We start from the raw sequence: 12,944 nt of genomic DNA, 5'->3' as shown, positions 1-12,944 counted from the left end.
AAATGGTAACAAGTTTATTTTTTTTACAAACACAGTTTTGAAAAAATGCCTAAAGTTGCCAAAAATGTAGCAGTGGTATCATACATTAACGATCTTATTTTCTAATTACAGTTTCTAACATGGCCAAACCATCTCCCAAACCGATAGATGAAATCCTACCAGAGATTTTACAACATCAACGTAAGTTTAAACAAGTGCTCAGTTCCCTTATGTAAGTTTGTATAACACTAACAAAATTTGTTTTCTGAAACATTAGGTCTAAAATACCACAAAATACTTGTTATGGTGGAAAACATGCTGTTTCAATATTTAATCTTAAAAGATTATTGTGTATTTAAAGCCTGTCAATTGAGCTTTTTAAAACCGTTTTTTCTGGGTATTGCAGGGGCACAACCAAGCAGCAGTGCAAAGCAATGTGGTTCTACCCGAGGAAGGAAAGAAAGTTTCAAAAATATCCAAAAGTTTTGTAAGTCCAATCAATACACTTTCAAATGCCTAAACTAAAAGCCTTGTCATGCTTTTGTTTGTTCGCTAAAAAATAAACACATGTCAAAATTTACAGGGGAAAATCCATCACCTGAACCAGCTTCCAGTCAGTCAAACATCACTGCACTGCGCACTGATGAATCAGTTGCAAGCCAGTCAAACATCACTGCCAAAAAAACTTTGGAGAGAAAGGGTAAAATGGGTATTTTTTGGTACCATTCCAGTCACCTCTCAGCCAGCCCTGAATTGATGTAAAGCAGTGTTTATTTTTTCTACTTTAAAAGCCAGTTGATTAAAAAAAAAAACACTTGAAACACTAGGGGTCTTTCGGTTTACAAAGGCAACCTAATATTTTATATTTGTTACATTTTATGAATTTGGTACAGTAAAGGCTGCTATTGTTGTCCTAAAGGCGGCAGGTTTGTGTCTAGACTGGAACAAACTTATAATGAGATAATTAAGGATGGTGCCAAGATGCCATTTGATCTACATTAGGTTGTAGGTTTAAAGTGACAATGTTAACAAAACATTTAATCAAAACAATAACTTACATGGGCATTAATTGAAAAAATTTGCAAGGCAAGGGATTCAGCACCCACATTCAGAACTATGGTTGTTGGTATTGTAAAAAAGATAGGCTTTAAAACTTTGCTGTAAGCTTTTTAAGTTGATAAACAAGGGCATTAAGAAGCACTGCTTTATACTTTTAGTTTTTCGTTGTTTGATTGGCTAACATATACTAATACATACAGAGGAAAATCACTCACCTGGATCAGATTCCAGCCATTCAAACACCCCTGCAACAAAAATTGAGAAAAAAGGTATGGAAACCATTTTTTTCTTTATTTACAGAGTGACATAAAGTTATTTTCCATCTACAGTGAATAGAAGAATCCGAGTTCAGCAACAGGATCGTCAAAGAAAACATTCATCAGGGCATTCACAACGTCAAGGTGAGTTAAAAACTGAAAGTTGTGTAAGTCAAAATGTAAAATGAGTTTACTTTTACTGTTCAAACTTGGTTAACTATTTTTATTTGGTACAGAATGAAATACCAGAAATTTAGCACATTTTAGTTCAAACCTTTACCCCTCCCAAAGTCGTGTTTACCCACAATGCACCAACCTCACTTTCTTGTTGGCCCCAGTCAAATAATGCCTTATGATAGACGGTCTAGCTCCAGCGCGTTCAACCATTATGCACCAATTGTGCCCTTCACTGTTTAGTACTCCATAACGTTTTAACGTTGCGCAGCTATTTCGGTTTGGTGATTGTTTTAGTGCAATTGTGTCGCAATGCTCACCAAGTGAAATAAACTCCTATCATCTCACTTCCATTAAGTCCACCACAAAAACACACTGGATGTCCACTAATGGGGCAAGAGGTTGAAGAGCACTGATTTATACCCGGATGTTTTAACAGAGAAACTCCTTGTTATTGGTGGGGGAGATTCAGAAAAAGATTGTGTGAAGTATGATGTAACAGCAAAGAAATATCAACATTTGCCAGTAAGTTTGCAAATGTTAAAACAAGCTCACTGTGAAACGTTGGAACAAAAATACAATTGCCACGAGAGCTCTAGAAAGTTGATTATGGTGCCGGAATTATCTCTCAACAAATAAACATACCAATGATTTACTAGCAATTTTTAGACTTTTTTCACGACATTGTTTGTATTCAACACAACAGTACCATGAAAAGCTAATGTGCAATGAGCGGTGAATGTATACTTGTATAAGATGCTTACCCTGTTTGATAAAAACTTTACAGAAACTGAAGCATGGAAGATGGGGATTGGCCTCGGCAAAAGTTGGGGACAATATTTATGCCTATGGTGGGTTTAATAAAGCTGCAGAGAAAAGTTGTGAAATGTTAAATTTGGCAACAAATGAGGAATGGCAATTGGTGCAAAATATGATGGAAGCTCGATGGAATGCGGCATCAGCAGTTATTGGAAGTAAGTGGGTTTGGTCCAACACAACAAACTATATCATACATACACAAGCATCAGACAAACAAGTTAATGTGCAAAACTTCTCTTAAACGTGGTTATCTGCCTCAAAACAGTGTTTTGTGCGGAACTGTTTTAAACAAGATTACAAACATATTTAGCACACTTTGTACCACTTGTAACCAACTTTGAGCAGAAAAATATGTTTTTAGACAACATTTGTGTAACTGGTGGATGGAATAGTGGAGAACTTTCATCAGGTGAAGTTTATGATTCGAACAGAGACATATGGAACAAAATCTCAGACATGATAATGAAAAGATCAAGACATGGAATGTGTTCAATTGCAAGTAAGAAAGTTTTTCAAAAATTTTGTAAATAAACTTGCAGCTTATATGTATATCGCTACTTTAAACATGTAACTAAAGTGTATTTTATTGATTTTACAGGGAGTGTTTTTTGCTAAGGGTATTATTGGTTGTGTATTTTCATGTTTTTTATTTTATGTTTTAAAAATCACTGTCATCTATTTAATCTTAACCTTTTTTTAAAAGGTTATTTTTCAAATGCAAAATTCTGTGTGACATGAGACAAAATAAAACACACAAATCTCAAAATACAGATAAACTACAACAAATATTTCTTAAATGAACCCCAGATACACCCATGTGGATTTAATTCACAAAACATTTTTCTGTCAACTATACATGGAAGTTTGTACCAGTTTACTTCAGTATCTCACACAAACCTGTTTGTAGATTCACTTTACTGTGTTGGTGGGACTGAGGACAACTCCTGTGAGCATTTTGATGTAAGAAGCAGAAAGTGGAATTTGATTCCACCAATGATCCATCGTGTAACATATGGTTTATCTTGTGTTGCATTGAATGGAAAGATTTATGTCACAGGTAATCATGTTCAAATATTTATGACTTGAAGTCAACCCTATTTCTGTTTAAAGGAATAACAGTTTTAAAAAATGCCAGAATGAACAAAAACTGATGCACACAACATCATCACCATAAAATACCAAATTAACATTATCTCAAAAACTTTAATTTCACAAGAATAATTGAAATGTTTTCTCATAAAAACACATTTTAATGTGAGTTTTTCTATGTGTGCTTTTGTTTCCAATAGTGAAATACATAAACAAGTATGTTTGTGTGTATGTTCGAACACTATGACCCTAATTCGATTCCTGGTAATTTGTTTGGTCAGATTTTCCAACAGTGGAAGGAACACTAATGTTTAAATTCTTCACAGGAGGTGGTCAACATATTTTTTCACCAACACCATCAGCATATCATGAATGTTATGATCCAACTGCTCACAAATGGAGAACTGTGGCACCTTTGGCCACTGGACGTGCATATCATGGAGCTTGTGTGATTAATGAAAATATTTATGTTGCGGGTGGATCGAAATCTGGGTAATAGTTATAATAGGTTTTGAAATTGTGTCTCCACATTTGATTTTAAACAAAAAGCCCTACCAACCCCATCGAGTGGTCATTGGGATTGTTTAATGCCAAAACTAATTATGACCCAAGCAGCTGCTCCCCACCCCTCAAATCCAAATACAATTGCCTAAAAAAATTCTGCAATGTAATCCAAGGATTCAGTTGTTTTTTACCCTATGGTAGTCAGCCCATTACCCACTGCAGTTTGATTGATCCAGCTTATGTCATTTGGTTTCTCTGCATAGAGATATCATAACATTAAATAATTTGTGATACTCCAAACCCATATTCTTTGACATGAGCTGTATATGAAACAATAGAAGGGAGATTTAATGATGTTTCTATGTTTCTTGATGTTTCTAATTTTATATTTTACACTGGGTTTCACCATTTCAAATTTTTTTAACCGTGGTTAATCTTGCAGCCAGAAACATATGTGTCAAAACACTTGCTAAGTTACCAACTGTCTGATTTATAAGACACAAAAGAGGGAGCACCAGGGCTGTAGGGTCAGACAGAGAAATGATCTAATCTGAATTGAAAGAATACATATTGAGTGCTTATAGCAAACGGATGTACTTTTTGGTGTAATAGAGTGCCAACAAAGCCTAGTGATGCACCATGTTTTTATAAAACATTTGGGGCTGCATGAACAGGAATGCAAAATTGTAAAGTATAGGTATAGAAGGAGTTCTACTGGGTTAGACCGTATGCATATAGTAGGTGTTTTCTATGTCGCTTTCACATAAAGTTATTTTAGTTAACTTCTGCATTAAGTCTTTTTTTCAATTTTATAACATAAGGATGTTTTGTTGTACAGGGATGGTTTGAGTTCAGTTGAAGTTTACGACCCCACTGAGGATTCTTGGACACATTTGTTTGACTTAAAGAAACCTGTTCGTTACCACACAGTTGTTGCTTTGTAAACAACAACGGATACAACAGACCTTAACAAACTTGTCAACAAACTATTGACAAATAAACATAATTTTTAATGTGCGACCAAGTTCTTTTAACAGAGAAGTTTCCCACTGAAGCTCACTAAGGCTAGTGGTTTAACCAACATTGCCCTTTGTTTTGATTATCTCATGCTTAAACCTCACCCACTCATGTAAGAGCCAGCCACATAAAGTTTTTTTAGATGTAGTTGCAGGGCTTTTATCACAATGCACTATTTTATCCTGTACTTTGTTGCTTTTTGAATGTCGCATTGTTTAACAGTTATTTCCAGTTTGGTCGCAAAGGTTATACAGTTGTTTCTAGCTTGGTGAAATAAATTAACACAAGCAAATTAGAATTGTGAACATTATTGTACTTCTAGCAGTTTGATGTGCACTTCCAGTATGGGTTGGTACTATTACACTTTTTTGAATTTGTTTAAATGTCAAAATATTTTTTGGTCTCAATTGATTTGTAGGGACAGCAATGCACAACTTTAGTTACCTATTTATCATAAATGTAAACCTAAATCATAAAGGAAAAAGAGAAAACAACATGTACTAACTATAAAAAGGCAGACCTCGTACAAGTATAGATTTATTGTGGCCAACAGGATCAGATTTAACAAACTAGATGGTTGTAAAACTAACATGACTCAGAAAACTTAATACTCAACACATTTTTGTAGCACATGATTTGTTGTAGTGAACACAAAATCTAATCCCACCTCTTTGCTTGCATGCTACCAGTGCTCCTACACTTCCTCTAAGCCTCTTAGTCACTGTGTTGTTTTCCTGACATAACCTTTGGAAGAGGAAATGTAGCTTGTGTTGCTACTCTGCATCATTGGACATAGCATTTGTAAAAAAAATGTCTAGTGTCTGCTGACTGATCAGCTGATAATGTGTAACATAATTTTTAAAATAAAAAATAAAATAAAAGTAAAACAAACTTTTTGGGGCCATAGTTTTACTGAAGAACTTTTAAAACCTGGAAGTTAAAATGTATTGTTTGTTACATTAACGAATATCTGTAAGTTAATATAATATGGACAATAAAAGAAATGTACATTTCAGTGGTGAAAGTCAACAAACCAATACAGGTGATGTTGATCAAAAAACAATTGAAAGTAAGTTTCTGTTTTTGAATGATCTAAATGCATTTTATTGTTTTTGCAAAACAAAACACACTTTAATGCCATTAAAACTGACTAATTCCAATGTCTGGGAACTAACAGTAAGGAAGCTTGTTACAGTTATATGTATTAATTTGCTTCCATTGATATGATGTAACGTATATGTCCAGGTGGTTTCTATATTAATTAATGTTAACCCCTTTTCTATACTACACACAGGGGGAGGCCCATCACATCTGGCTTACATTGAGTTGAACGACACTGGAACAAAAGCTGTGGAAGAAAAAGGTGAAAACTTATCGATTGATCCCTTCTCAAAGATTTCAAACAAAGTGATTTTTTCTTACTATAGTTCTAAAGCGCATAACCTCGCTGTGTGCAGCTGAGTTAATAGCAAGTTAATAAATATTTTCAATTCTAACAACTGAAAAACATTTAAAACACTATAAACTTCTGCTAATTATTCTTAAAGCTGTGCCAGCGAATATCAAGAATTACTGGGAGATGGCACTGCAAGACTTAGACAAGGACAAACAGGAACACAAAATGGGGAAGACAATAAAAAAAGCATTACCAGCTTTACATGATTACTTTATACAACATGGAGTAACAGTAAGAAGAATAGTATTCATGTGCATTTCGATGATTTTTTGGATTCCCAAACCATGCAATTACCAGAGTTTCTTCCCGGGATATATCCAGAAAAATTGAATGCTTTTTTAGTTGCACTCTTCAACCAGGGGTGCGACATCCACAGAGTTTCCGTAAATTAAAGGGTTCCCCAAGGTTTCTTGTAACAACTCAAACAGGAATGATAAATAGTACTGTTGTTGCAAACAGTACAACAGTGTTAGAACCCACGTTATAGCTCTCCAGTTGGTAAAAATCTGGCAATTTGTAAAATGCCAAGATGACCGATTAGTTATAGCGCCATCGACTTGTGTCACAAGGTTGTGGGTTCTAATCCTATCTCGGTAACTTTGTTTCCCTGAGCAAGAAACTTGAGCGGCATTGCTCCAACCCAGTGGTTTATGATGGGTTGAACTAAATTGGACTCACCAACTAAATCGAAAACTGACTTCACTTTTGAAAAAGGTTTTTAATTTTATAAAAGAATTAACTAAAAAATATTCAATTAACTTATAACATAACAGGCAGCTCGACAGTGGCCTCATGAACATATTGCATTTATGCTTTGCCGGCCCACTAAAAATGAAACACACAAACTAATATTATAAATTTAACAAAAGTCGAATAAAATACTGAGATTTCCCGAGATTGAGGTTTTTTGTCCCGGAATCCCTGGATAAGCCAAAGTGGCAAATTTGAGAAACCCTAGTAATTACCCAGGTTAACACAGTGGTTCCCAAACTTTTTGCTGTTTGTATATTGCAGAAAAGAAAGGCACTTGGGGATTATTTGGCGATTAATAGTGCAACTGAGCTGATTAAAGTCTATCTTGAGATTTTCCAACAAGAGCTTGGGGAAGAAAATTTTAACCGGAAGTTAGTTTTTATAGTTCTTTCAACGAACTAAAAAATAGAAAGAAATTGTTTTTTTCAATCTAGAACTTCGATGGAGGACTTTGAACTACTTCTCTCAGTTGTAACAAGTGGTACAGATTCAAGCACAACTTTTTCGGAGGCATTAGCAAGTTGTGGAGTTTTGCAAATACTGACCAGTTTTCTCAAAACAACATTCAACAAAAACCCGATCACCATAGTAATTTCGTTGCTTATTGTTATGGCTATAACATGTTAAATCCTTCAAATCTGCATTGCAGGATTTTTAATCTTATGTTGCACACATGTAGAAATAATTGGTCAATTTTTTTGTGGTTTTTTAGTTGTCTTAAAGAATACAAAAAAGCAAACAAAGACATTTACAATATGTTTCACAAACTTTTATCAAGACCAGTCCACAATAGTTGAACAACTTTGTTACCTTTTGAAGTTTTTACTTTGGATTGAAGTTTGATGGCATTTAAACTTTTTTGGTCCACAGACTGAGGGTAAAATTGTTGAGTTACTGTTTGCCAACCTCTACAACTGTTCATGGTCAAGCAGCAACAAAATATACTACGAGCAAGAAACTGTCGAACTGGTTGGATGGTATGCAACAGAGGCAATAGAAATGGTAAAGCGAGCGAACTCTATTTACAATATACAATTACGTTTTTATACCAACAAGCTATATTTCACAAAACAAGATGTTGTAAACCAAATGTATTTTGTTACTGCCAGTAGTATGCTGATGTGCAAAAAAATTAATAACAAATGGTTTTTGACATTTTTTGACTTATTTCAGAACAACAAAAAGTCTACTTTTGCTTCACTCATATTAGCACATATCTATGAAGACAAAAATAATGCACCTAAAGCCGAAGAAGAAGTAATTTATCACCTAATTAAAGTACGGTGAATTTGTTTACAACAAATCATTTTTCTGTGGTGACTGGTGATGTTAATTCCACATAAAATACAAATCAGAAATACCAAACTTAGATACTGTCAGAGGCAATTGGTCAAGGTGGTTTTCATCGCAAAGATGGTTTTTCAGCTCGAGAATTGGCTAAGGGTTTGACTAAACTTGCCAACAATGACACAAACAGTCAGTTCATTCTGCAAAGTGGTGCACTGCCCGAACTGATAAAACTGATTGATGAAGGTAACAAATTATCTGCTTTTTTTAAACACCATGATATTTATTTTAAGTAACAGCAGCAGTATATTTAACAAAGATTTATAAATGTTTTTTTAACAGGTGATGTAGAAGAAAAAACTATTGCGGTGAATTGCATCTGGGCTTTGTCATTTGTCAAGGAAAACATTACAAAGATCAATAAACATACAGATGCCATTGAGAAACTGAAAGCTTTGACAGGCAACAGTAACAAGTTTGTGTGCTGTATAATTGTTTGTAAAACAATCACGACAAATACCAAACAAAATTGATTCCTAAATGTTAAGAAAAACACAAAAAATGATTTTAAATATTGAAATATTCGACTCTAATCACCATGTGTAGATATGATCCCCTAAATCAGTTGTCCTCAACTGGTGGTCTTTGTGGGTCCAAAAGGACGTCCACTATACTTGTTGATAAACTGGAGATAGCTTTATATTACACATTAAAAGATCAAAGTGTTAGCTGTGAATAATTTATGTCCGTTCTTAAAATTCCGTTTTGAACAAACATATTTTGGGTTAAAATGCTTGTTGTGTATGCTTACCTTACTCTAAACTGGGAAATGAAATGGTCCACAACATTCTTGTAATTAGGCTGGTGGTCCATGGCCTGAAATGAGTGCAGAACCACTGCCCTAATATAGCAACCCTAATTACAACACCAATATATTTTTAAAGAGATCTAAAAAAGGAGGCGGTGGGTGCATTGTGGCAGTTGAGAGAAGCTTACAACAACAAGCTAGATTTGGTGACAAAGGTTAAGATAAAAATACCAGACAATATTCTAATGGGTGTTTTTTTTTAGAAGAAAAATGTGAAACCACGACATATAATGTTGAGCTATAACTGGAAAAATAAATCGACCGTCATAAAGGTAGGATGATAAAAAAATAATTGTGCTTTTTAAAAGAATAAAAATATAAAATTGCGTGTTAAAATTATAACCACTAGACACTATTAGAATTTTTATGTCGACATGTTTTTCAGGTTATCACAAACTGTAGATTATTATTATTAGTCACAAGAAAAAGAATGGCAAGTTAAAATTACTTTGAAGCAAAATTGTCTCGACTGTTTGCAAAAATTGCAAAAGAACCATATTTAAATCTATGTAGTAAACCAAATGCTAAACAAAGTCTATGTAAACAAGTTTTTCAAGCCGTTGTTACAGGATATAGCCTTATGGACACCACTTTCTGTTCAAAATAATACAGCTTAAAATTTGGTGTAAAAAAATGTATAAAAAAATGTAATTTATAAATAGAAATATGCAGACCCACTGGTGGCTATTGGTGAAATAAAGACCTGCGGTCAGTCAAAAAAACCTGTGCTATAGTATAACCAGAACAATTATCGTTTCATAAACAAATTTACATCAGTTGACCTTTATATCCATATGGTTCATGAGAAGATTTACCCTCCAACTTTCAACTGAAAGTTTTAATGTGTAGTATTTGACCAATATTTGACAAGCATTTGACCAGTCAATTGACTAGCCTTTATTCAAATGGTCAAATACCCAACGCCACCTGCAACACAGCAACACAGCTAAAATATTAAAACAAACATATTTTCTGTAAAGATTAAAGATAGACTACAAGACCATGGATACAACGTTTGGATTGACATTGAAGATATGTCAGGTGATATTATGCAGGCCATGGCTGAAGCAGTGGAACAAGCAGGAATTGTGATCATTTGCATGTCGCAAGGATACAAGGAAAGTCAAAACTGCAAGTAAGTACATGTGCAATCAATGTTGATAAACTAGTAATCAAGTACAAAAGCTTACAAGAAGAACTTTTTAATAAGATATAATGTGTTTTGACCTATTGTCACACATAAAAAAATCGCAAATGTAACCAGTTTTAAGTTGCAGACAAAAATAACTATTTTGTAAGATTTTAAGTTAAATTTTTTTTTTGTAAGTTTAGATCAGAGGCCACATATGCCCGCGAGTTGAAAAAAACAATTGTCCCACTTAAAATGGAAGAATTTAGACCTGATGGTTGGCTTGGTAAGTAATTCTCAAACTGTGTATCATGGCAAACTAGTGCGACATTATAGGTTTCCTAGTGTGCAGCAAAATATTAGTGCTCAACTTTTAATTCATGGTTGAAATGCCCATGGACAAAATGTGGGTGTGAAAATACTATAACCTCATTTCAATGTGGTTGTTACCCAAATCAATATCACGGCATTGAGTTAAGTCATATGCTAGGCTTGTGAATCCTGCAACCAGGCAAACAGTGGTGTTACTACCACAAGAGGGTTGTGTTGCAATATGATCTAGTTCTGGGTTTTAAAGTTTCTTCTGCAATCGTGGGAGCCTGTAAAAGCATTACTGATCTTTTGTCTGTGATGGAACAAACTATGATTCTTAAAAATAATAGTGTATTAATAGCTTTTTAGCTCCAAGGATTCTGTTGTATAACAGAGAAGGCCTGCTTTATATGGAGTTGAGTGAGTAAAAGATTTGGTTTTGGCCAAACCACAACAAAATATTGAGCCAAAACTAAATCTTCTCAAAAAAGTGGATTCTGTTAAATAAATTACACAAGCCAAAGCTTTTGGTACACCACTACTAAACAACAGAAATCACAATATATCATTTAAAAAAAACATGTTTATATTTAGGCTTACTTGCAGCCGGGAAACTCTACATAAAATTTACTGACATCGATATGTTCGAAGAATCAATGCAAAATCTCATCAAGGAAATTAAGAACAGAATTTAAAAGCCTTAAAAAGGCAATCAAAAAAGTATCATAAAACTTTTTACCTTTACTGAAATGAGTTAGGTTAAAACAAATTGAATTAAAACATTGTTTGTATGAAGTCTGTTTGTCAAAATAGAGGAAAACTGGATATTTTCTTTGCTTAGTTCACATTTGACACCTCAAAACAAATAACCACAACAAACAGTGAAAATGTGATCATGTTGCTGTATTTCCAATAATATGTATAACTGTTCGAAGTTGAACTACAGAATCATGTTCACTAATGATTGCCTTTCTAAATTGTATTATACACTCCATACAAAACTATGTTTACCAAAACTATATTAAGTAGACGTCTGTCTATTTATAATTCTGCTGTGCACCCCTATTCACTCCACATTGCATGTTTTTGTTTAGGTCACAAATCAAAAGTATACATGGCAAAGCACCTTTTTCCTTCCATTAATGATATCCAATTTTTTTAACCATTACATCAGTGGTTTCCCAACTTTCCTAGTGGTATCCGAACACCCCACGCACACAAATCGCTTATTCTGACATAAATGATTATTACTTAAAACCGGGTTGCATATCACTTGCTATGCTGGTGCAAAATTAGGACACTTTTGTAAATGAAATGTTTTGTCTTGAATTATTTTGTCATAACTAAAATAAAAAGATTATGCGCTCACCATCAAACTAGTTTCCAGAGAATTAGGAGGTACTGCAAGTGCAAAAAGCACATTGAATGTATTAAATTTTTAATTTTTTTAGTACAAAGATGAAGCTAAAACATAATTTATGAAATATTGTGTCAAATGACACACTTTAATCCTTGCATTAAATAGATTGCCCATAAGTGTGCAGAGCTCTTCAGTGTACTACATTTTCAGAATGTAACAATTGTTTGATTTAAAATACTTATTTCTAAGCATGGGTAGTATGTGGTGATGTAACCTTAAAGTGGCACGCGACTACAGAAAGGTTGGGTATCACTGCATTATATTAAGAAGTACCGTTTTGTGTTTTAATCTGTAGATTTTTTGCCTATATAATTTGTTTTTTATTGTCATTAGTGCGTGTTGCATGACAAAATCTTATCTGTCACAGTAAGTGTTTTAATCAGTAGAAGTTTTTGTCATTATTATAATTATTGTAAGTTATCATCACCACTATACATAAACTCGTTGACATGTCACAATAAACAAGAACTTTTATACTTTGTTTAGCATACTCAATTAGTAAAGAACAAACCAAGGGTTACTAATAAACATAGGTTAATGCATTAGCCTTGTAAAAAGAGAAGGTGACAATTTAAACCATCACAACATCCTAAGTACTGTCATCTACGAAAGTCCTGTCAGCGCTAAAATTCATCCAGTACAAATTTAGGGATTCTAACAATTGAGCTATTACTGAGGCGAAGCAAAAATAACTCAGCAAAAATAACAAAAACATGACTCAGCAAAAAAACATTCTTTTTCAAAAAACGTCAGCAAGCTGCCTGGTGGACAGGTTTGCACTAAATAAGAACAATGGAATTGCAGAATTATAAACCTATACA

The 12,944-nt window shown here is 33.9% G+C and overlaps 2 protein-coding genes across 2 annotated transcripts; both read left to right on the top strand.

The window, feature by feature from the left end:
* Window positions 1-1,225: 1,225 nt before the first annotated feature.
* LOC145222405 (kelch-like protein 38) lies at window positions 1,226-5,246 on the top strand (the record flags this gene model as incomplete). The annotated part of the gene is made up of 8 exons (XM_080088516.1): window positions 1,226-1,307; window positions 1,368-1,439; window positions 1,909-1,994; window positions 2,257-2,443; window positions 2,650-2,787; window positions 3,196-3,345; window positions 3,704-3,869; window positions 4,720-5,246. Coding segments are annotated over 8 exons (987 nt in total), but the record flags the coding sequence as incomplete, so codon positions are not given.
* A 626-nt stretch (window positions 5,247-5,872) lies between these two features.
* On the top strand, window positions 5,873-12,578 carry LOC145225047 (uncharacterized). Its single transcript, XM_080091689.1, has 14 exons — window positions 5,873-5,967; window positions 6,193-6,261; window positions 6,446-6,585; window positions 7,369-7,478; window positions 7,542-7,695; window positions 7,978-8,109; window positions 8,281-8,385; window positions 8,478-8,640; window positions 8,737-8,869; window positions 9,339-9,408; window positions 9,466-9,534; window positions 10,243-10,397; window positions 10,595-10,677; window positions 11,298-12,578. The coding sequence occupies exons 1-14, from the start codon at window positions 5,886-5,888 to the stop codon at window positions 11,396-11,398; spliced, it is 1,566 nt and encodes a 521-aa protein (XP_079947815.1). The 5' UTR covers window positions 5,873-5,885; the 3' UTR covers window positions 11,399-12,578.
* The last annotated feature ends 366 nt before the right edge of the window (window positions 12,579-12,944 follow it).

This window comes from Phallusia mammillata, chromosome 4 (assembly GCF_965637545.1).
Source record: "Phallusia mammillata chromosome 4, kaPhaMamm4.hap1.1, whole genome shotgun sequence".
NCBI classification, from domain to species: domain Eukaryota; kingdom Metazoa; phylum Chordata; class Ascidiacea; order Phlebobranchia; family Ascidiidae; genus Phallusia; species Phallusia mammillata.
Note: the sequence above shows the minus strand (reverse complement) of the source record. Positions and strands in the feature narration are given on the sequence as shown.

Bases quoted from the DNA above. Each gene is read 5' to 3' on its own strand.
- LOC145225047 (XM_080091689.1), top strand. From the start codon at position 5,886: ATGGACAATAAAAGAAATGTACATTTCAGTGGTGAAAGTCAACAAACC. The intron at 7,479-7,541 runs GTTAGTTTTTAT...TTTTCAATCTAG, and splicing joins GAAGAAAATTTTAACCGGAA to AACTTCGATGGAGGACTTTG. The intron at 9,409-9,465 runs GTGACAAAGGTT...GTTTTTTTTTAG, and splicing joins ACAACAACAAGCTAGATTTG to AAGAAAAATGTGAAACCACG.